The sequence below is a fragment of the Bufo bufo genome, chromosome 1, assembly GCF_905171765.1.
Source record: "Bufo bufo chromosome 1, aBufBuf1.1, whole genome shotgun sequence".
NCBI lineage: Eukaryota > Metazoa > Chordata > Amphibia > Anura > Bufonidae > Bufo > Bufo bufo.
In genome coordinates, this window is record NC_053389.1 from 652711239 (window position 1) to 652736288 (window position 25050).

Consider the following 25050-nt stretch of genomic DNA (forward strand, 5'->3'; position numbering starts at 1 on the left):
TAGTGTTTCTTTAAGACCAGGCAGAACGCTTTAGAATACCCTCTAATTCTCATTACGTGTACTGTTTGCTTTAGGAAATGCCTCTAGGTGATAATTGTGGACAGAATAGGGATAGTGCATACTACAGATGCCTTGGCAAAGTTGGTGAACTGGTTTAACAGGTTTCACAATTACTCGTGCTAAAAGATCAGGATTACTAGACCTGTAATATCTGTAATCCATTACACAAAGAGAATAAAGAGACAATTTAGTTTAGGTTATTGATTATTCTACAACATCATTTTACAAAGTTATGAAAATCATATCAGTTTTCCTATTGAAAAGGGAGGCAGGAGCATTTCATTCTGTACTTCTGTATGGATCCCAGCTCACAGACACCCATACAAAAAGAAGGAGAAAAGCAAAAAAAAACTACAAAAAGGTATGATGACATTTAGAACTCACCAAAAGCACACTCTGTTGGCCTCCATCAGATAATAGAGCTCTTTGGATTTATTTAGGGAAAATGCCAGGAGCTCTTTCCTGCATATCCGCTCAATGTAGAGCTGTGACAGGGCATTGACTTGGAGCTGAGCTTCCGGCTCCTTTCTCAGTGGTAGTTCGGCTGCTGGCAGCTCATCGGTGGGGATTCTGAGAGTTGGACCCCCACTGATTTGATATTAATGGCCAATCCTGAGAATAGATCATCAATATTCTTACCACAGAATTCCCTTAAATATACAAAAGGGTTGTTGTGATGAAACAATTCTTATATTTTTGGTGAGTAGATAGTAGGAAATTTTGCTGTGGTTGACTTTACTGCTTCTTTGCCAGAGTAAGGCCTCATGCATACAACCATAATTTGCATCCATGTCAAGTCCACAATTTTTTGGGGATTGCACATGGATTCATTTTTATGGGTCTGATAAAAAAAGAATCGGACAGCACACAGTTGTCATCCATATGTCCGTTCCGCAGATCATAGAACATGTCCTAGTCATTTCTAGTGATGGGAGTGAGAGAAATGTAGATTGCAGACGGAAGGTATCTGTATTTTGTGGATCTCAATACGGACACGATCATGTGCATGAGGCTTAAGGTCTCATTCACACACAGTGATTTCTAGCAGTGATTTTGAGCCAAAGCCAGACACAGGTCAAAAGCAAGAACAGGAGCAAATTTTTCCAATATACCTTATCTGTGTGGAGGCTCTGCTTCTGGTTTTGGCTCACAATCACTGATCAAACACTGATGTGTGAATAAGTCCTAAGAAGATGATGAAAACGTCTTTCCTCTAGGCTTGGGTGATGTCTTCTGGTTATGTTTAATTGACTGGATATGAAAAGTTCTTTTTATGTATATTGACTGTAATATTATTTGAGCATTTAGTCACTTTTCTTTTTGTTAAAATAAATCCTGACACTTTTGGCATACCAGGAGAATGATGGGAGTAGTAGTAGGGAGATGCAGAATCTGCCCATCCTCTATTATTGTCACCTAGCAGTGAGTAGATATGTCATTTTAATGTGTCTAGAAACGAATGTATGATAGGAGAACTACAGGATACTGGTTTAATTGCCAAGTACTAAGTCCAAAGGTCAGATTCACTGTGTTTCTTTTATTGCTTTGTTGGGTTATCTATGGTACTGTATACATGCTGTACTAAATCACTGTTCTACATATTAAAGCCATGTGTAAACCTGTTGTGTATTTCCTGCCATATGTTTATGAAATAAGTAGGATCTTGTCTTTACAATCTGCTTTAGCATGTCTTCAAGCTTGAACAAGAAGAATACATGAAGGAAGATATCCCATGGACTCTCATAGATTTCTACGACAATCAACCAGTTATAGACCTTATTGAGGCAAAGATGGGCATTTTGGAACTTCTTGATGAAGAATGCTTGGTAAGTACCTATTTCCCTATGGTTAGTCCACTTTTAGGGTATGTCCACACAGGACAGATATGCTGTGGATGTTCCGCAGTGGAATTGTGTTTGGAAAATCTGCAGCACATTACACTAGCAGCAAAGCTGAAAATTTCTGCAATGGAATCCGCACATAAACTTACGTGCAGTGTGAACTTTAAATTCACCGCATGTCAGTTCAAGTTGTGGGTTTTTAATGCAGATTTCCAATATTTGCATGCAGAGACTGATATCGGCAACAAAGTCATAGCATTTATGCTATGTATTCCACAACAAAATCTGCACTATTTGGTGAGGATATCGCTGCTGCAGAATCCCTGCAGATATTCTGTGGATTCTCCACAGCATACGGTATATGACCCTTCTGGATGTTTCCATAAATTTACTTGACTTTCTGTTTATTTTATACTGCCAGCTTTCAGCATAAGTATGAGCGGCTTTATAGTGACACGCACCACGGACAGAAGTGACTGCGCTGGAATGCCACAGTTTTGTGGACACATGTTCTCACCTTTTATAAATCAGATAATTTTTATGAAACTTTTTTGTTATGAGCAAAACCACATGGGTGAATAAAGGATATTTTTTTCTTTTTTTTTTTTAGAGTGCTGCCTGTTTATGTGCTAATTATATATACAGTATATACACACACACACACACATTCAAATCACCCCTTTTCACCCATAATAAAAATAGATAAAGAAAAAAAATGAAAGATCACAGGATCATAGACAACGCCATATCCCAAAATGTTCAAACTATTGAAATGAATTTATCCTGTACGAAGAATGTTGTAATGGGAAAAAAATCCAAATGGCTGATTTGAAAAGTGATCAAAAAGTCATACACACTCCAAAATGGTATCATTAAAACCTACAGATCGCCCCACAAAAGTGATCACACTGTTCAGTAGACGTAACTATAAAATAAGTTATGGAGGTCAGAAAGCGGTGATGGGGAAAAAAAATTGCTTTTTTCCAAAGGTTTTTCTTTGAGTATTAAAACACAAGAAAAACTCTATGGTATTGTTGTAATCGTACTGATCCATATAATGAAGGAAACAGGTCAGTTTTACTGCATATGGAACGCCATAAAAACAAAACCCATAACAAACCCATTAGAAAGTGTAACATGTCTCGCAAAAAACAAGCCCTCATACGGCTATGTGAATGGAAAATTTAAGGTGCAAAAATTAATCAGCTTTGGAGCCTGTGTAGAAGGCAGGTTGTATTTTTATGGAAGTAGGCATCACACAGACTGCCTGTGTATGATAGCTATAATGATCCTTAGTATTACAAGGGTTATCTCATTTTAAAGCTTCATTATGTACCTTACCTTGTTTCAATTCAGCACCAATAGGGAAGATGTGTGCTTCCTGTCAGTGAATGGAATTATTTCTTGTTTACAGTCAGACCTGCACAGACCTAGTCTTATTTTTACACAGTTTTAGGCTACTTTCACACTAGTGTTCGGGGTTCCGCTTGTGAGCTCCATTTGAAGGCTCTCACAAGCGGCCCCGAACGGATCCGTAGAGCCCCAATGCATTCTGAGTGGATGCGGATCCGCTCAGAATGCATCAGGATGGCTCCGCTTGGTCTCCGTTCCGCTCAGCAGGCGGACACCCGAACGCAGCTTGCAGCGTTCGGGTGTCCGCCTGGCCGTGCGGAGGCAAACGGATCCGTCCAGACTTACAAAGTAAGGCTACTTTCACACCTGCGTTCAGGTGTCCGCTCGTGAGCTCCGTTTGAAGGGGCTCACAAGCGGCCCCGAACGCAACCGTCCAGCCCTAATGCATTCTCAGTGGACGCGGATCCGCTGAGAATGCATCAGTCTGCCAGCGTTCAGCGAGCGGACACCTGAACGCTGCTTGCAGCATTCGGGTGTCCGCCTGGCCGTGCGGAGGCAAGCGGATCCGTCCAGACTTACAATGTAAGTCAATGGGGGCGGATCCGTTTGACACCATATGGCTCAATCTTCAAACGGATCCGTCCCCCATTGACTTTCAATGTAAAGTCTAGACGGATCCGTCTGACTAACTTTCACACTTAGAATTTTTTCTGAACTATAATGCAGACAGATCCGTTCTGAACGGATCCCAACATTTGCATTATAGGAGCGGATCCGTCTGTGCAGACACCAGACGGATCTGCTCTGAACGCAAGTGTGAAAGTAGCCTAATCTGTGGGTTTGACAGTGCTAAACTGCTGACAGCACTAGGAAAAAAAACGAATTAAAATGAATTAAAAGTTGTGCTATGTAGAAGTTGTTTGCATATCTGGCTTATTTGCTGTTAGAAGAGACTAACAGAGATTTTTCTTGACATAAGTATATCTTGGTAGGCAAGTGAGTTGAGTGTCAATATGCGGGTTTTATTAACAATGTAGATTTAGCTAACTTGCTACTTTTCACTAGTTTCTGGTTAGTAATGGTGGATTATTGTGCCTGTGGTTTATGGAAGCACAAGTGTGACCAGGGGAATTCATTATGCTTTCTGCCTGAGATGACTACATGGCTCCCTCTACTGGATATGGTTAACCCATGTTATTGTACTTCCCAGCTACCACAGGGAACAGATGAAAATTGGCTTCAAAAGCTCTACAACAACTACATCAACAAGAACCCCTTGTTTGAAAAACCAAGAATGTCCAACAGATCATTTACTATCCAGCACTTTGCCGATAAGGTAAACTGACCTAAGAATAAAGGCTCAGCATCTAATGTGTAACTATATGCATTCATTACTCTTCAGTCATTAGAAATCATGTAGATAGCTTTCCCGGAAGACTGGAGGATGTTTTAGCTGCAAAAGGTAGACCACCTCCATATTAATGTCTATGGATTTAGAATGGGATGTGAAGTGCTCCTGTAGATGTAATGTGTAGCTGTCCTGATACTTTTGTTCATATAATGTATATAGAAATACACAGTATTCTGTTCTATGAATATTATGCAACTGAAGTACAGAATCGAAACCTCACAGCCAGGTTATTACTTCTCATGCTTACATTTCACATTAGTCTTTAGCAATGAACTATATCTTACATTTGGGGGGCCAAACATCTGTCACACTTTGAAGATTTTCCTTCAAGAAATAATAACAATGTACAAATACATATTGAAAAACATACAAACACCAGATAATGAGATAATGAAAAAAATGTTAGAGGATCTTCCCTATAAGAACCTACAAGAAGGCCCGGCGCATTATAAATATACCTTTTCTGGAGCTTTTGTTACCAGGAGTAGTAGGAATATGAACTTTTATTCTGCCAGGTTCTGCTTCTGCAAGGGCACTGAATGTGGAGCTCCATTGTAAAGTGCTCTCTGCATTGAGCTGCTTCAAGTTCCGTCTCCACTTGTGTGACAACTGTAGTGGTTTCTTGATTGGATGCTACAACTGTTGCTCAGAGCAGACGGGAGGGAGTGTGAATCAGTCCTATGCAAAGGCAAGGAGCACTTCACAGTAAAACATCGTCTCCAGTTCACTTAAAGAGGTTGTCTCACTTCAGGAAATGGCATTTATCATGTAGATAAAGTTAAAGGCACTTACTAATGTATTTTGATTGTCCATATTGCTTCATTTACTGGCTGGATGCATTTTTCGATCACATTATACAGTTAGTTTCCATGGTTATGACCACCCTGCAATCAGCAGTGCTGGCCGCGTTTGCACACTATAGGAAAAGGCACTGGCCAGGACCGCAGGACTGTACATAGTCCAGCACTTTTTCCTATAGTGTGCAAGCACCACCACCGCTGCTGGATTGTAGGGTTGTCATAATCCCTGGAAACGAGCAGTGTATAATGTGATGGAACAATGAATCAAACCAGCAAAGGGGGGCAATATTGATAATAACAATCCATTAGCAAATGCCTTGTATTAACTTTCTCTGTATGATAAATGCCCTTTGCTGAAGTGAGACAACTGCTTTAGGGGAAGAATTTGTCAGAATAAAAGTTCATATTCACACTGCTCCTGATAAAAACTCCACAAAAGGTATGTTTTTCCTGCTCTCTCCAGCCCCTACCTACTGCTGTCAGCAGTTCACCATAGCCAAACCTGCGGACAGAGTCTATTTAAAGAGGACCTTTGACCACAAAATGCAATACAATCTGAAAACAATATGTTCTAGAGCAGGAGAAGCTGAGCCGACTGATATATAGTTTTGTGGGAAAAGATTCAGTATAACTTGTATTTTATTCATTTATATCTTTGCTTTTTTTCAGTTCCTGTGAACAGCTATCTGTACAGAGAGGAGGTGTTATCAGTAAATGACAGCTGTCTCTGTATACACACTTATACACAATGCTATTAATTACTGATGACACCTCCCATCTGTACCAATAGCTGTTCACAGGAAGTGGAAAAAGCTAAGATATCAATGAATGAAATACAAGTTTTACTGAATCTTTTCCAACAGAACTATATCCATCTGCTCAGCTCCTCCCGCTCTATAACATGGTGCTATCAGATTGCAATGCATTTTGTGATAACAGGTCCTCTTGAAAGTGGTGAGAGCATACCTTTTTTCGTACATGTCTCTTCTCTTTTGGATCCACTACTGGGTTTGGCTGAAAACACTGCATCAAAAACTGCAATGGAAATTGTGTGCTATCAACTATTTACCTGATTCATGCAAGCTGCCGTGTTTCAAGCTGAAAATGATGTAGGAATAATGAAGAAATATAGGAATTAAACAGGCTTCTCGTTGAATTCACAGGTAGAATATAAATGTGAAGGATTTTTGGAGAAAAATCGGGATACAGTTTATGACTCATTGATTGACCTGCTAAAAGCTAGTAAGGTTTGTATGTTTAGCATTGTCATGATCTTATTTGGATATTTTTTTACCCTGTTATAGCCCTTAAAGGGAGGAGTCAGTGGTTATGTGTTATACAGTCATTGTATCTGATTTCTATGCTATGTTTACGACTTGGAGGCGCTCTACAATGGAGCTGTTCACACCATAAGAAGGTATACTTTGCAGAAAAGGTTCACACCAGGCTTTGGCCCACTGTGTATCAGGCGATTGTAAACTAATGCTATACTTTTTCAACTTATCAAAGTTTCTAAATAAAATAATAACATTTGAATCGGGGGAAAACTTAATTCTAACCTAGCTAAAGAGGTACATTGATATTATATGCCCTCTCCAGATTACTCTGCCTGTTTGTCTGTCAGTTTTGTCTCAGAGAACTCCCTGTATTGAAATCATAGATCCATCAGTGACCACACAAGTACATCCAAGTGGATCTGTAGACATTAAATCTGGACATGCACATTTGATTAATGTTGGCCAAACTCGATTTCAGCAAGGCCGACGATCTGATATGTATGGGCTGGTTCGACTTTCCCCTATGACAGTGATTGGGAAAAAGAAGGATCTTGCAGTTGGATTTCAACATGCTCTATCCTTTTGTTCTCAGGGGAGTTGAGCTACTGCCAGAGGTAACTGGCGGCTGAGCTGAACATAAAGTGTATGGAGAGGACTGTCAAGACGATTAGAACCCTGCACCACATACATATGTATAAGAACTGTCCTACATATGCTTAACACAATGTTTTAATGTACTGCACGTGTATGCATATACGTCATATTACCTTGTGTTCTGAACTAGGACACCATTTCTCTCTTTTCATTAGTTCCAGCTTTGCGCAAATTTTTTTAAAGATAACACGGCACCCACAACACATTACAGTGCAGCTATAAAGGTGAAATCTGCAAGGCCTGCCATCAAGTCAGCAAACAAAGAGTTAAGAATGACTGTGGGCAGCAAGGTACTGAGAATTTTGTGAAATATATATTATGTAACCATGTAAATGATTTATTCTCTGTCCTCTATCCTTTTTCACCCTATAGGAGATTATCTTTGTTTTCTTCTAAAAGACCACAAATATAGAACGTTCACAGATATTATAAAAAACATAATCTCATAATCTTTGTCTTTCGTTGCAACTAACTGTATATCTGTGTGTATATACAGTGTATATGTATGTATGTATATATATATATATATATATATATATACACACACACACACACACACACATACAGTGGTCCCTCTGGTCACAATATTAATTAGTTACAGAGGACAACCATTGTATGTGGAAGCCATTATAACTTGAGTCCATAACTCTATGGAAAACTAGTCATTGGTTCCAGATCCCCAAAATGTAATTCAAAAATAAGAGAAGATGAAGGTTGAAGAAAAATAAGCAGATGACTAAGACATTTACTATACTGAAATACGCCTAACTTATGTACGACTTCGCCCCGCTCCCGCCAGGTCTAAAATTGTGGACGTGGCGTGAACAGGGAAGGGGACCGGCTGACAGGCCCCTCTCATTCATCATTGTAGAAAATGGTCTAAATGTAAGATAGCCTCTTCATAACTTTGGTGGATCCACCGCCAGCTATGGGCCTTTATTAAGACCAGCATCTAAAATGCTGGTCTTAATAAATGTGCCCCATAAAACCTATCCTTACATATAATAGTCAGCAATAGATGCTGGAATCTAAAAATCACTTTCTGTGGTTAAGACTGGAGCTTCTTTGGGATCCTATACAGTGTACCAGAAAAATAAAATGGAGCTGCGCTCACCTGACATCCAAAGGAACGGCTCATCCTGGCACAGAGGAGACAGTAGAGTACATTTAGTACCTCATTGTACTGTAAACATTATCTACTAGACAACCAATACAGGAGTTTTACCAGAGAAAGGGACATGTTGATTGGTTGGATCTGAGTCTGAGGCATCGTATGTTGTGTCTGGTTTCAATTTACGATGGGTCAGAAAAGACCATTGTAAGATTAAAATATTGTATCCTGTAGGGTTGTTGCGGGTATCGAAATTTCGATACCCAATCGACACTTTTGTCCCGGTATCGGTACGATACCGGGATTTCCATTTTTTCGATACTAGGCTGCATTGCTGCGCAGTCTAGTATCTCTTAACATAAGCGCTCTTAACATGTTCACTCATCAGCACAAGGGAGAAGGAAGCAGTCTCTCCCTGCCCCTGTGCCGCTGCTGCCGCTGCCACCAATGGGGAGAGAGGGGCGGAGTAGGGGCGGGCGCACTGCGCCACCAATGATAGGACTTTTCCTACACAGAGTGGTGCCCAGAGATGTCCCAGCACTTACTATTATTCCTGGGCGCTGCTCCGTTCGCCCGCTGTGCCCCATTACTGTCTCCTCTCCTGCTCCATATGCCAATTACTATCTGAGCAATGGGGAGGAGACATCAGCTTCTCTAGTGGGCGTTCCTTCTCCCTGCGCTGCGATTGGACAGCGCTACAGCCAGGGAGAAGGAACGCCCACTAGAGAAGCTGATGTCTCCTCCCCATTACTCCGATAGTAATTGGCATATGGAGAAGGAGAGGAGACAGTAATGGGGCACAGTGGGCGAACGGAGTGGCGTTCAGGAATAATAGTAAGTGCTGGGACATCTCTGGGCACTGCTCTGTGTAGCCTAATACTTAAAGACTACTTTATATGGGTTCAGACTTTAACACATAATACAGGAGGCGGCAGCAGAATCGCATTGCCAGCACCCTGCCCCTGACAGGGAGCTGCGATCAGCGGCAGTTAACCCCTCAGGTGCGGCACCTGAGGGGTTAACTGACGCTGATCTGCCAGTATCCGCCTTCTGTATTAGTGCGCCCCCCCCCATTAAAATCATTGGTGGCACAGTGCCCCTTCCCCCCACCCCCCAGTATTAAAATCATTGGTGGCAGTGGCCACAGGGTCCTCTCCCCTCCCCCTTAGGCCGAGTTCACACAAACGTGTGTGACCCGTGCCCATGCTGCGGCCCGCAAATTGCGGGCCGCAATGCACGATCACCGGCCGTAGGTCAGCCACATTGGATCGCGGACCCATTCACTTTAATGGGTCCGCGATCCGCCCGTTCCGCAAAAAGATAGGACATGTTCTATCTTTTTGCGGAACGGAAGTACGGGACGCAACCCCACGGAAGCACTCCGTAGTGCTTCCGAGGGGTCCCGTTCCGTGCGCCCGTTCCGCAATTCGGGATTTGCGGACCCATTGAAGTGAATGGGTCCGCATCCGTGATGCGGAATGCACACGGAACTGTGGCAGTGTATTGCGTGTGAACTAGGCCTTATTGGTGGTGCAGTGGCAGCTTCTGATTGGAGCCCCAGCAGTGTAAGCCTGGGGCTCCGATCGGTTACCATGGCAGCCAGGACGCTACTGAAGCCCTGGCTGCCATGGTAACATCCCTGATGCTGTATGCACTATGCACAGGGAAGCAGGGAGAGTGTGAAGTCCTATTCACCCTGATAGAGCTCTATCAGGGTGAATAGGACAAGGGCTGAAAAAAATCCCAGCTTCTGGCCCCTAAGGGGGGAAATAGTTATTAAATAAAAAGTGTAAAAAAAAAAAAAAAAAAAGTTAAAAAAAAAAAAAAAATATTAAGTAGTAATCACCCCCTTTCCCAATTTCACCTATAAAATGTATAAACAATAAATAAACATATCACATATCGCCACGTCAGAAAAGTCCAAACTATTAAAATATTTAAAAAATCTATGCGCCGGAACAGAAAAAATAAATAAAAACTGCGCAATTCGCCATTTTTTAAAACGCGGAATGCACGTGGCTTTTTTGGTTTATTTTTTTGCGTGGTATCGAGTATCGCAATTCTTTTTTATGGTATCGAAACCGAATCAAAAATTTGGTATCACAACAACTCTAGTATCCTGAGACTATTGTATCATGAGGGATCACTATGTATATAATTAAATATTTTATATATGTACCAGGCATTTCCCTCCTCTTTCCCCTTACAATTCTGTGTGCTGCTTGCAACGTTTTGGTGTCCGTCTGACGAAAGTGAGCTAAACAGATCCGTCCTGACACACAATGTAAGTCAATGGGGATGGATCCGTTTTCTATGACACAATCTGGCACAATAGAAAACTGGTCCGTCCTCCATTGACTTTTAATGGTGTTCAAGACGGATCTGTCTTGGCTATGTTAAAGATAATACAAACGGATCCGTTGTATTATCGGAACGGATCCGTCTGTGCAGATCCATGACGGATCCGCACCAAACGCGAGTGTGAAAGTAGCCTAACTCCATCGTCCTCTGCAGGATTTCTACAAGAATGTTAGTGTCAGGATTGTACAGGAAAATGCTGCAGACGGACAAGCAGTGAGGACAGCTATATCTCCTGTCAGTGTCAGGATTGTACAGGAAACGCTGCAGACGGACAAGCAGTGAGGACAGCTATACCTCCTGTCAGTGTCAGGATTGTACAGGAAATGCTGCAGACTGACAAGCAGTGAGGACAGCTATATCTCCTGTCAGTGTCAGGATTGTACAGGAAACGCTGCAGACGGACAAGCAGTGAGGACAGCTATACCTCCTGTCAGTGTCAGGATTGTACAGGAAATGCTGCAGACTGACAAGCAGTGAGGACAGCTATATCTCCAGTCAGTGTCAGGATTGTACAGGAAACGCTGCAGACGGACAAGCAGTGAGGACAGCTATATCTCCTGTCAGTGTCAGGATTGTACAGGAAACGCTGCAGACTGACAAGCAGTGAGGACAGCTATATCTCCTGTCAGTGTCAGGATTGTACAGGAAACGCTGCAGACGGACAAGCAGTGAGGACAGCTATATCTCCTGTCAGTGTCAGGATTGTACAGGAAACGCTGCAGACTGACAAGCAGTGAGGACAGCTATATCTCCTGTCAGTGTCAGGATTGTACAGGAAACGCTGCAGACTGACAAGCAGTGAGGACAGCTATATCTCCTGTCAGTGTCAGGATTGTACAGGAAATGCTGCAGACGGACAAGCAGTGAGGACAGCTATACCTCCTGTCAGTGTCAGGATTGTACAGGAAACGCTGCAGACTGACAAGCAGTGAGGACAGCTATATCTCCTGTCAGTGTCAGGATTGTACAGGAAACGCTGCAGACGGACAAGCAGTGAGGACAGCTATATCTCCTGTCAGTGTCAGGATTGTACAGGAAACGCTGCAGACGGACAAGCAGTAAGGACAGCTATATCTCCTGTCAGTGTCAGGATTGTACAGGAAACGCTGCAGACTGACAAGCAGTGAGGACAGCTATATCTCCTGTCAGTGTCAGGATTGTACAGGAAACGCTGCAGACGGACAAGCAGTAAGGACAGCTATATCTCCTGTCAGTGTCAGGATTGTACAGGAAACGCTGCAGATGGACAAGCAGTGAGGACAGCTATATCTCCTGTCAGTGTCAGGATTGTACAGGAAATGCTACAGACTGATAAGCAGTAAGGACAGCTATACCTCCTGTCAGTGTCAGGATTGTACAGGAAACGCTGCAGACTGACAAGCAGTGAGGACAGCTATATCTCCTGTCAGTGTCAGGATTGTACAGGAAACGCTGCAGAGGACAAGCAGTGAGGACAGCTATATCTCCTGTCAGTGTCAGGATTGTACAGGAAACGCTGCAGAGGACAAGCAGTGAGGACAGCTATATCTCCTGTCAGTGTCAGGATTGTACAGGAAACGCTGCAGACTGACAAGCAGTGAGGACAGCTATATCTCCTGTCAGTGTCAGGATTGTACAGGAAACGCTGCAGAGGACAAGCAGTGAGGACAGCTATATCTCCTGTCAGTGTCAGGATTGTACAGGAAACGCTGCAGACGGACAAGCAGTAAGGACAGCTATATCTCCTGTCAGTGTCAGGATTGTACAGGAAACGCTGCAGACTGATAAGCAGTGAGGACAGCTATATCTCCTGTCAGTGTCAGGATTGTACAGGAAACGCTGCAGACTGACAAGCAGTGAGGACAGCTATATCTCCTGTCAGTGTCAGGATTGTACAGGAAACGCTGCAGACGGACAAGCAGTAAGGACAGCTATATCTCCTGTCAGTGTCAGGATTGTACAGGAAACGCTGCAGAGGACAAGCAGTGAGGACAGCTATATCTCCGGTCAGTGTCAGGATTGTACAGGAAACGCTGCAGAGGACAAGCAGTGAGGACAGCTATATCTCCTGTCAGTGTCAGGATTGTACAGGAAACGCTGCAGACTGACAAGCAGTGAGGACAGCTATATCTCCTGTCAGTGTCAGGATTGTACAGGAAACGCTGCAGAGGACAAGCAGTGAGGACAGCTATATCTCCTGTCAGTGTCAGGATTGTACAGGAAACGCTGCAGAGGACAAGCAGTGAGGACAGCTATATCTCCTGTCAGTGTCAGGATTGTACAGGAAACGCTGCAGATGGACAAGCAGTGAGGACAGCTATATCTCCTGTCAGTGTCAGGATTGTACAGGAAACGCTGCAGACTGACAAGCAGTGAGGACAGCTATATCTCCTGTCAGTGTCAGGATTGTACAGGAAACGCTGCAGACGGACAAGCAGTAAGGACAGCTATATCTCCTGTCAGTGTCAGGATTGTACAGGAAACGCTGCAGACTGATAAGCAGTGAGGACAGCTATATCTCCTGTCAGTGTCAGGATTGTACAGGAAACGCTGCAGACTGACAAGCAGTGAGGACAGCTATATCTCCTGTCAGTGTCAGGATTGTACAGGAAACGCTGCAGACGGACAAGCAGTGAGGACAGCTATATCTCCTGTCAGTGTCAGGATTGTACAGGAAACGCTGCAGATGGACAAGCAGTGAGGACAGCTATATCTCCTGTCAGTGTCAGGATTGTACAGGAAATGCTGCAGATGGACAAGCAGTAAGGACAGCTATATCGCCTGTCAGTGTCAGGATTGTACAGGAAACGCTGCAGACTGACAAGCAGTGAGGACAGCTATATCTCCTGTCAGTGTCAGGATTGTACAGGAAATGCTGCAGATGGACAAGCAGTGAGGACAGCTATATCTCCTGTCAGTGTCAGGATTGTACAGGAAATGCTGCAGACGGACAAGCAGTGAGGACAGCTATATCTCCTGTCAGTGTCAGGATTGTACAGGAATGCTGCAGACTGACAAGCAGTGAGGACAGCTATATCTCCTGTCAGTGTCAGGATTGTACAGGAAACGCTGCAGAGGACAAGCAGTGAGGACAGCTATATCTCCTGTCAGTGTCAGGATTGTACAGGAAACGCTGCAGAGGACAAGCAGTGAGGACAGCTATATCTCCTGTCAGTGTCAGGATTGTACAGGAAACGCTGCAGAGGACAAGCAGTGAGGACAGCTATATCTCCTGTCAGTGTCAGGATTGTACAGGAAACGCTGCAGAGGACAAGCAGTGAGGACAGCTATATCTCCTGTCAGTGTCAGGATTGTACAGGAAATATGTGTGAGTTGCTTATTCACATGATTATAATATGCATTGCGTATTACTAATGTTTCCCAAATTTGTCTTATGTACAGATTTTTTTCCGCTTCTTGTCCTTCCCTTCTGAAGGCTTTATATTAATAAACTGGGAATGTGCGACAGGCATGTATCAGAAATAGAGATAATGAAGAGTTAAAAGAAGATTTGCCTGCTTGAAAGCATTTGCTTGCTCATATGGCCTGTAATGGCTTGTTTTATGTTCTGTGTTTCATATTACCTATATTTCACTATTTTTCTCTGTATTTTCAGTTCCGCAACTCTCTGTGTTTACTTATGGAGACGCTTAACGCCACCACTCCTCATTATGTCCGGTGCATAAAACCCAATGATGAAAAGCTCCCATTCGAGTAAGTGTGGAGTTCAGACAGGAGCAAACTACACAGATTAGGTAGATAGATAACAAGTGCAATAAAACAGGGCCCTCTACGTTCCATGTGTATATGTTTCCAGGGACCTTTTGGTCCCAGATTAATGTTGGGACCCATATGAATAAGAACATTTAGTATGCACACTACAGAAATCCTTTATCACTTATTAAAATAAAAATCGCAGCCATGTAATCTAAGATCTTATAAATATTTCAAAAATGCATATACATCTCGGCGCTTGTAGGATTGTATTGCTACAGATTTGTAAGTCAAAACGTTGCCCATATAGGTGAAACAAAAAATATTTTATTGCTTAGAGATGCGGCCTTCATTGTTGTAAACTTTGCGTTTACATCCATCCATGTCAATAAAGTTTCAGCCATGAATTGCTTGGCTTCTGTGTACTGATATAGTACTGAGTACAGTTTGTATCCATAGTTGTAATATGTTTTTCCATTATCTGTATTATAGATGATCAAAAAATCAAACAAAAAGGACAGTATTGTGCATAAATTATAAACTGATCATCTGTTTCGTCAGTTTAGGTCAATTAACAAAGTCTACCATCAGCTAGATGAAATCTTTCTCCTTGATAAGAGTTGTTTTTTTTTTTTTTAAAGGGACATACAGCTTTCCAGTTCTGATTTCCATTGTCCAGTGCCTATGATTTTAGTTCTATAAGACATAATTATAGTTGCAGTCATATCATAAAATATATTTGCCGCTTTTCTCTTCCTTATTTTTCACTATTTATTATTAAGGTTTTTTTTTTATACGTTTCATATACACATGTATATCTTTCAGGGTTTTATTGCTACACTTTTGTTTTTTAATATTAACCTTTTTTATGTATTGTGTTGCAGATTTGACCCTATAAGAGTTGTGCAGCAATTAAGAGCTTGTGGTGTGTTGGAAACCATCCGAATAAGTGCTCAAAGTTACCCCTCCAGGTATATCTCCATACATTGACGGTTCAAGATATAGCCCCATCTAGAGCAGATTGTCTGTGACTTATCCAGACACAAAACTGCTGCCAAGTTCTATTAATTATGGGTTTTATTAACAAATGCCTGCCTATGAAGAACCATTTGACCACATATGTCATTTCTTTGTAGGTGGACATACATAGAATTTTTTGGACGTTACAGCATCCTGATGACACAGCAGGAGTTGTCCATGAATGATAAGAAACAGATTTGCAAAGTTGTACTTCAGAGACTAATCCAGGTATGGTGAATATTGTGTTCATTGTGGTGGTATATTTAGTAGGTTCGGTGCTTGAATATATTGGCTTGGGGGTGAGTGTGTGGGACCCTAATTCTCAGGGTTAACAGGATGCACTTAATGGTAGGTAGCATCTCAAAGTCTACTGTTGCTACAGTAGGCATCTCAGCTGTATAAAATGTGAATCTGCCCCTTTGTACTGAGCCATTATTAAGATATCTGCTGGTAACAAATGAAAATATGTCTGTCCTGACCTAATTTGACTGCAAGTTAAAGAGTTTTACAATGTGTCCAGTCTAGGGCCAATCCTTCACTAAATGTAGCTGTAGTCCACAAATTTCTCTCCTGCTATGGATTTCAGGTGGATAGCCCTTCTCCATCACCGAAACATTTTATGGAATAAGGAGCAACAACTTCTGCGTCAGGGGCCATCTCATGTAATGTAAGGGACCACCTGGAATGTACATACACCAAGTACAGAATGATGTATTCGCACTACAGCATAAAAATCCATGGTGACACATTTCTGTCCCAGACCAGGATCTTCTTCAGGCTGGGAACTGGGGTACAAACAACCCTTTTATACACAGACAATGTGGAACGCACAATACAAAACATTGGAAACATATGAAAGGAGTACTGCATAAGGACAGCTTGTCAGCCTCTGAATGCAGCATTCTACTTATTTTAGGCTAAAAGTAATTTTTTTCAGTTGATTTTATTAACAATTTGAAATAGTTTGTCTTTTACAGCCTTAATTTACATTGCATCTGCAGACCTGTTTCTTTTGCATCTCAGTGAAAATCAGTCAGATCTTCTCTAATCAATTGATCTAAAGCAGTTATCTTTACTTTCCTAAATGCTTATAAACAGCAATTTATGCTAAATTATTATCAAACTGCTACAAATTTATCATAAATAAGTGTTTATGAGCTGTCAATGAGCTAGATATAAGAGCTCCAGATTGAGCCATCAGAGCAGCTCTCTGGTGGTTCAGTCAAAAGCAGGAAGAACAGTCTGTAGAAGCAGCAAAAGCTGAGGACTGTAGAAGACAACTGTTTAAAATGTTTAATAAAGTCCAATTGAACTGAAGAAGTGGTTTTCGCCCAAAGTAAGTAGAACGCAATAATAATAAAATGCCCTCATAGCCTTTAATGACACACAGCTGTTTGTTTTTTCATCTCATTTCAAAAGCCATAACTTTTTTTGTATTTTTTGAGAGATCCATATTTTTTTGAGGGATGAGTTTGTAACTTTTATCATTTTGTGGGGAATCATTTTTTTTTTACCCCGGCATTCTCTCCACCCCTAGACAAACCCCCCGTTTGTCTAGGGGTGGAGAGAATGCCGGGGTAAAAAAAAAATGATTATGGCAATACCAAATTTTTATTTATTTTTTTCAAAAGTTTTTCTGTTTTTGCAGATTACATTTTTTTTTGTAATAGCTTGTTTTTATGTTGCTACATTCAAAGACCTATACATTTTTTATTTTTCCACAGGTGGCTTTTTTGTGGGAGGAGTTGTAGTTTTCATTGGTGTTTAGTTTTTTTTATCACTTTATTTTTATTTTTGGCAGGCGTAATGAGCAAAGAAACAGCAATTTTTTCATTTTTTTTTTCATTTTCTTTACTGTGCTCACCTGTTCGGAAAAAAAGATTATGATAATGTTATTGTATGGGTCATTATGGATCTGTCAATAACAATTTTGTGTATTATTTTTAACATTTTTTTTAAAACAATTTTTATGTGAAAAGGCTGTTTTTATTAAATTTTTGTATTTTCCAAAACACTTTGTAACACTTTCCTTGTATATCCTATTGAGGGAATTTAACATGTGAGCCTCTGATTGCTCATATAATACACTGTAATGCTTCTGTATTATAACTGTCAGTGTTATCGGGGATATAAAGCAAATGCTTTATATAAAAATAATGGATCAAAAGAAAAATTATTCAAATGATACTGATCCACGAGGTGGACACATATAAACACCTCCAAAGAGTTCGATCGAGAACCTAATTATTTTGTGCAATCAGTAAGAACAGGGTACAAGCGTCTATGCAAAATTATAAATGATTTATTATACAATAATTTAAAGGGAATCTGTCACCAGCATATTATCAAAATTTTTTTTTCATGAATCCATGTGTAATAAACTACCTTATATCCAGATGTCTTGTTCTTTTTATTGCGAGTCTTGTTATTTCTTCATAAAAAGGCTTTTTGTGATATGCAAATCAAGCTGTAAGGAGCCCAGAGGGGCGTTCTTCTTTCTCCACGGTGCCCAGGAACGCCCCTCTGAAGTGCCGTGCCCGCCGAAATTTGAAAACGAATACCTCCTACAAGTTCAGCTAAATCGCCTCCCAGAGGCGCGGCGCTGGGGGGGAGGGGGTTTGAGCACTCAGCCGCGCCTCTGGGAGGCGATTTAGCTGAACTTGTAGGAGGTATTCGTTTTCAAATTTCGGCGGGCACGGCACTTCAGAGGGGCGTTCCTGGGCACCGTGGAGAAAGAAGAACGCCCCTCTGGGCTCCTTACAGCTTGATTTGCATATCACAAAAAGCCTTTTTATGAAGAAATGACAAGACTCGCAATAAAAAGAACAAGACATCTGGATATAAGGTAGTTTATTACACATGGATTCATGAAAAAAAAAAATTGATAATATGCTGGTGACAGATTCCCTTTAAAATACAATCAAAGATTAATCAATGTAAAGCTAATAATACACAATCATATGCAGTACCCACAATTCGCCACTAGATGGTGCCAACAGAACACAAATTTAACCAACACAAAAATATCATGCAATACTGCTTAAAATTATGAGAGATATAAAATCAATTGATTATACACAGAATCTCAACCAAGAAAATGACAGGTATGAGCTCTTGCTCTGCCCAAAACGATGACCAATCTTGGATTATATAAGTAGTATTGCAATAAAACTTATAAATTATCGGCTGGATATCAAACTAGGGAATATAAAGATTCCCAACAGAGAAGCTCTCTTGTTATCAATATCAGATCTTGTATTCAGTGATATGCATTTTCAATGAATGCCGCCCGCACTGATGTAGTACTAACACTATATGTCCGCAAAAAGCAGGGTTTGGCTAAGTATCAAGCCAATTAATTTATATCAATACTACATAAAACAAAAATATACGTTACCCAAGGGTCAAGTGATGTGCAGAGTCTTGGGGAAGTCAGCTCTCAAGAGTTTTTCTGATAATCCAAATCCTTCTCCAGGGATCTCCCTTTCTTTCTATGTTTTTCCCTCTTTTGTGGTCCCCCCTCTTCTTGGTATGTGGTTTCTTAAAGGGATTCTGTCACCAGGTTTTACCCCTGTCAGCTAAACATATGCTGATGTTCAGGGCGTCTTCACGATTCCTAATGTGGGCTTATAAATGTCATCTGTGGGCTTATTTAGCTAAAAAACAGCTATTACTAACCTGTCAGTCAAACAAATAAGGTGCCCAAGGGGATGTTAATGGGTGCAAGATGCCCGCCGCACCCACCGCCGTTCGTGCCCAGCGCAGACTTTCCGGACTTCTGCGCCGCCTCCTAATCCTCTGTGCCGCCTCTCGCTCTCCCTCCCTCCCCCCTCCTCCTGCTGTAAGATCTCGCGCATACAGGGGTTGAGCGAAGTGCCGGCGCATGCGCACTTCGCTGTAAGAAGCCAAATGGAGAAGTCCGCACGGGCGCATCAGGCAGAGCCCTGTGCGCAAGCGCGAGATCTTACAGCAGAAGGAGGGGGGAGGGAGGGAAAGCTAGAGGCGGCACAGAGGATTAGGAGGCGGCGCAGAAGTCCGGAAAGGCGGCGCTGGGCACAAACGGCGGTGGGTGCGGCCGGCACCTGGCATCGATTCACATCCCCTTGGGCACCTTATTTGTTTGACTGACAGGTTAGTAATAGCTGTTTTTTAGCTAAATAAGCATCCGTACTTGGCAGCTCTGCTTTTTTCCGGATACAGAGCTCCAACCCCCTACACTAACATAAAGTGGCCATAGACATGATATACAGTCAGGTCCATAAATATTGGGACATCGACACAATTCTAACATTTTTAGCTCTATACACCACCACAATGGATTTGAAATGAAACGAACAAGATGTGCTTTAACTGCAGACTGTCAGCTTTAATTTACATCCAAATCAGGTGAACGGTGTAGGAATTACAACAGTTTGCATATGTGCCTCCCACTTGTTAAGGGACCAAAAGTAATGGGACAATTGGCTTCTCAGCTGTTCCATGGCCAGGTGTGTGTTATTCCCTCATTATCCCAATTACAATGAGCAGATAAAAGGTCCAGAGTTAATTTCAAGTGTGCTATTTGCATTTGGAATCTGTTGCTGTCTACTCTCAAGATGAGATCCGAAGAGCTGTCACTATCAGTGAAGCAAGCCATCATTGGGCTGAAAAAAACAAAAAAAACACATCAGAGAGATAGCAAAAACATTAGGCGTGGCCAAAACAACTGTTTTGAACATTATTAAAAAGAAGAAACGCATCATTGAGCTCAGCCACACCAAAAGACCCAGAAGACCACGGAAAACAACTGTGGTGGATGACCGAAGAATTCTTTCCCTGCTGAAGAAAACACTCTTCACAACAGTTGGCCAGATCAAGAACACTCTCCAGGAAGTAGGTGTATGTGTGTCAAAGTCAACAATCAAGAGAAGACTTCACCAGAGTGAATACAGAGGGTTCACCACAAGATGTAAACTATTGGTGAGCCTCAAAAACAGGAGGCCAGATTAGAGTTTGCCAAACTACATCTAAAAAAGCCTTCACAGTTCTGGAACAACATCCTATGGATGGTGGCGGTAGTGTCATGGCGTGGGCATGTATGGCTGCCAATGGAACTGCTTCTCTTGTATTTATTGATGATGTGACTGCTGACAAAAGCAGCAGGATAAATTCTGACGTGTTTCAGGCAATATTATTTGCTTATATTCAGCCAAATGCTTCAGAACTCATTTGACAGTGTTCACAGTGCAGATGGACAATGACCCAAAGCATACTGCAAAAGCAACCAAAGAGTTTTTTAAGGGAAAGAAGTGGAATGTTATGCAATGGCCAAGTCAATCACTTGACCTGAATCCGATTGAGCATGCATTTCACTTGCTGAAGACAAAACTGAAGGGAAAATGCCCCAAGAACAAGCAGGAACTGAAGACAGTTGCAGTAGAGGCCTGGCAGAGCATCACCAGGGATGAAACCAAGCGTCTGGTGATGTCTATGCGTTCCAGACTTCAGGCTGTAATTGACTGCAAAGGATTTGCAACCAAATATTAATTTTTTTTTTCTTCTTCTCCCGGATACGGCGGCACTTTGGGGGGAGGGAAGTGGGTGGTTGGGAATGTATGTATTTAGTTTTTCTTAATTTTGTAAGTGTTTGTTAAAAAATATTTAAAAAAATAATAATATTAAAAAGTGAAAGCACATCTTGTTTGTTTCATTTCAAATCCATTGTGGTGGTGTATAGATCCAAAAATGTTAGAATTGTGTCGATGTCCCAATATTTATGGACCTGACTGTAGTTATCTGCTGACAATTGGTAGAGCCAGCTAAACTTGGCGAGAAGCTACTAAAAAAGCTGAATTTGCCAATAATCTGCAGATAAATACCTCATGTCTATGGCTATCTGTAGTTGAACAGATGGTATTTCTGTTTCTATTGCTAAGCATCTGAGCATCTGTTTTTGTAGAATTACCATGATTAGGGTACTTTCACACTAGCGTTTTTCTTTTCCGGCATAGAGTTCTGTCCTAGGGGCTCAGTACCGGAAAAGAACTGATCAGTTTTATCCCCATGCATTCTGAATGGAGAGCAATCCGTTCAGGATGTCTTCAATTCAGTCTTTTTGTCTGTTCAGGACGGAGATAATACCGCAGCATGCTACGGTTTTATCTCCGGCCAAAAAAACTGAACACTTGCCTGAATGCCGGATCTGGCATTTTTTTCCATAGGAATGTATTAGTGCAAAATACTGCAATGCCGGATCCGTCCTTCCGGTCTGCGCATGCGCAGACCGGTAAAAATGTGAAGAAAAATAGAAACTGATCTGTTTGTCCGTATGACAAACGGACAGACGGATCCGTTCTTGCAATTCACTTGTGAGATGGATCCGCATCTGGATCCGTCTACAAATGCTGTCCGGTTGCATGCAGATTGCCTGATCCGGCAGGCAGTTCCGGTGACAGAACTGCTTGCCGGATCACTCTGCCGCAAGTGTGAAAGTAGCCTTAGAGCCGGTTACCTGAATTACAGTGCATTCACAGGCACTGTAGATGGTCCTAAACAAGCATAGGCAGCCATAATGCATAATGCACACATTGCAAGCTAGGGCAATATTGGATGTTTGGATATTGCTAGGTATAGTAGCTTCAGAATGAACAAATTGATTTTATATAAAAAAAATATTCATATGTATAAAATATATATATTTATATATTATACGGTATATATACACTGTATTTTTCGCTTTATAAGACGCATCTGATCATAAGACGCACCTAGGTTTTTGAGGAGGAAAATAAGAAAAATAATATTTTGAACCAAAAGGTGTGCTTTTGATGGGTTTTGAACTAATGGTGGTCTGTGGATGACACTATTATGGGGGATCTGTGGATGACACTATTATGGGGGATCTGTGGATGACGCACTGTTATGGGGATCTGTGGATGACGCACTGTTATGGGGGCATCTGTGGATGATGCACTGTTATGGGGGATCTGTGGATGACACTGTTATGGGGGATCTGTGGATGACACTGTTATGGGGGATCTGTGGATGACGCACTGTTATGGGGGCATCTGTGGATGATGCACTGTTATGGGGATCTGTGGATGACACTGTTATGGGGGATCTGTGGATGACACTGTTATGGGGGATCTGTGGATGACGCACTGTTATGGGGGATCTGTGGATGATGCACTGTTATGGGGGATCTGTGGATGACGCACTGTTATGGGGGATCTGTGGATGACACTGTTATGGAGGATCTGTGGATGACACTGTTATGGAGGATCTGTGGATGACACTGTTATGGGGATCTGTGGATGACACTTATGGAGATCTGTGGATGACAATAATATGGGGATCTGTAGATGACGCATTGTTATGGGGGCATCTGTGGATGATGCACTGTTATGGGGGATCTGTGGATGACACTGTTATGGGGGGATCTGTGGATGACACTGTTATGGGGGGATCTGTGGATGACACATATATAGCATCTTGTACTATATATGTGTCATCCACAGATTCCCCCCATAACAGTGTCCCTGTGTAAATAGTGACCCCCAATACAGGGGGTGGAGGTCAGCAACTGCTGTTGGAATCTCTGCGTGGCACGATGCAGTCACTGTACTCTATTACACAAGGCCCCGCTCACAGCAGTCTTTATATGTAAAGTGTAGTCATGGGAGCTTTGTTAAAGTATCGCAATCCTCTGCAGCAGCGCAATCCTCTGTAGTACTCACTATCAAACTACCGTAGCTAGCAGGCAGGCTGGCCGGCAGAGTAACGTCACTCACTCCGTCATGCGCCTGCTCCGCCCACTTTATTAATGAAGCAGGCGGAGCAGGCGCGTGACGGAGTGAGTGAGTATAATATATATATATATATATATATATGTATTAAGGCAGATTGCCTGGATTTGTGGGAGGGGCTGAGGTCCGCCTCCAGCCTATTTAGGGCACTCCCCTTACCTGGCTCCTGCATCATTGAGGTCTGAGCTTTGGAGAGAGGAGGTCGCTTGTGGAGTGTCGGGAGAGTTGCCTGCGAGTCGCTGAATTCCTGGGAGTTTTTTTCGTTGCCATCAGTTCTGGATTTGGAGCATTTCGGTTCTATTTTTCCGGCTTTACTCAGGTTCACTGTGGGTCACGTTTGCCCGTTAAACTGCGAGTCATCTATACGGTACAGCCGGGGCCTCACGGTTGCCCCCTGTACCGGTTCAATTAATTTCACCAAACGCTGCACCAATGTCACTGTTTTCTCATACAAGTCACCAGTATTTCATTTCTGTCACGCCTTGTTCAGGCACAATTTGTCTACATGGTACCACCATTCCGGTCAGCACCCCTACGGCAAGCATGCAGTCGGTTCCTGGGCAATCCCCCATTTCTGTTCATTTCGTTTCACCGAACGCTGCAAATGTCACAGCTTTCTCGCCCAGGTCACCAGCATTTCATTTCTGTCATGTCTTGTTCATGCGTAAATTTATCTACACCGTATCACCACTCCGGTCAACACCCCTGCGGCATGCAGGCAGTGGTTTCTGAGTCATCCACACGGTACAGCCGGGGCCTCACGGTTGCCCCTGTACCGGTTCATTTCTTTTTCATCATACGCTGCACCAATGTCACGGTTTTCTTATACAAGTCACCAGTATTCATTTCTGTCACGCCTTGTTCATGCGCAATTTGTCCACACCGTACTACCATTCCGGTCAACACCTCTGCAGCATGCGGCATGGTTTCTGGCCTAATCCCCCATTTCTGTTTCATTTCATAGACGCTGCGCTAATGTCACGGCTTTCTCACAGTCACCAGCATCTCTTTTTGTCATGTCTCGTTCAGCAATCTTCCCACAGGCACAACACTGCGGTCAGCACCCCTGGGGTCCAGGCTCGTTCCCCATTTCTTTTTCAGTCCATATCACCCCACAATCATCCACATTCATGCCCCCCCCTCCCTCCTCATGTTCATGTGCACGGCTGCAGGAGCACAAATGCGTATGAGTTATTTCATACGGTACAGCAGGGCCTCACGGTTGCCCCTGTACCGGTTCATCTCACTTCATCAATGCGCACCAATGTCACGGTTTTCATGCAAGTCACCAGCATTCATTTCTGTCACACCTGTTTCATGCATATTCATTCACAAACCGCACCACCATTCCGGTCAACAGCTCTGGCAGCATGCGACCAATGGTTCGTGGATTAAATCCCCCCCTTTTTTTTCCATGGTTCTTTTCACACACACTGCATCCATGTCATGGCTGCTCGCAGCAATCACCGGCAGCTCATTGCTCATGCCTATTCTGGCGTCTCCCCACAGGACCGTCACTCCGGTCAGCCCCCTGATGGTTCCAGCCCCATTCCCCATTTCTGGGTTTCACCCCTCAAACATCCAACATTCATGCCCTCCCCCCCCCCCCCCCCCCTCCCCTCCCCTCCCCTACCCTCCCCTCCCTCCCCTCCCTCCCCTCCCCTCCCTCCCCTCCTCGTTTTCCA

The 25050-nt window shown here is 42.7% G+C and overlaps 1 protein-coding gene across 3 annotated transcripts in view; it reads left to right on the forward strand.

The window, feature by feature from the left end:
• Positions 1 to 25050, forward strand: part of MYO5C (myosin VC) — a 193880-nt gene that overhangs the window by 91785 nt on the left and 77045 nt on the right. For all 3 annotated transcript variants that reach the window (XM_040413958.1, XM_040413959.1, XM_040413960.1), the window contains 7 exons: positions 1746 to 1886; positions 4465 to 4590; positions 6629 to 6712; positions 7552 to 7686; positions 14464 to 14561; positions 15446 to 15532; positions 15698 to 15809. In XM_040413958.1, the coding sequence (XP_040269892.1) occupies positions 1746 to 1886; positions 4465 to 4590; positions 6629 to 6712; positions 7552 to 7686; positions 14464 to 14561; positions 15446 to 15532; positions 15698 to 15809 (783 nt within the window). The remainder of the gene's footprint in view (positions 1 to 1745; positions 1887 to 4464; positions 4591 to 6628; positions 6713 to 7551; positions 7687 to 14463; positions 14562 to 15445; positions 15533 to 15697; positions 15810 to 25050) is intronic.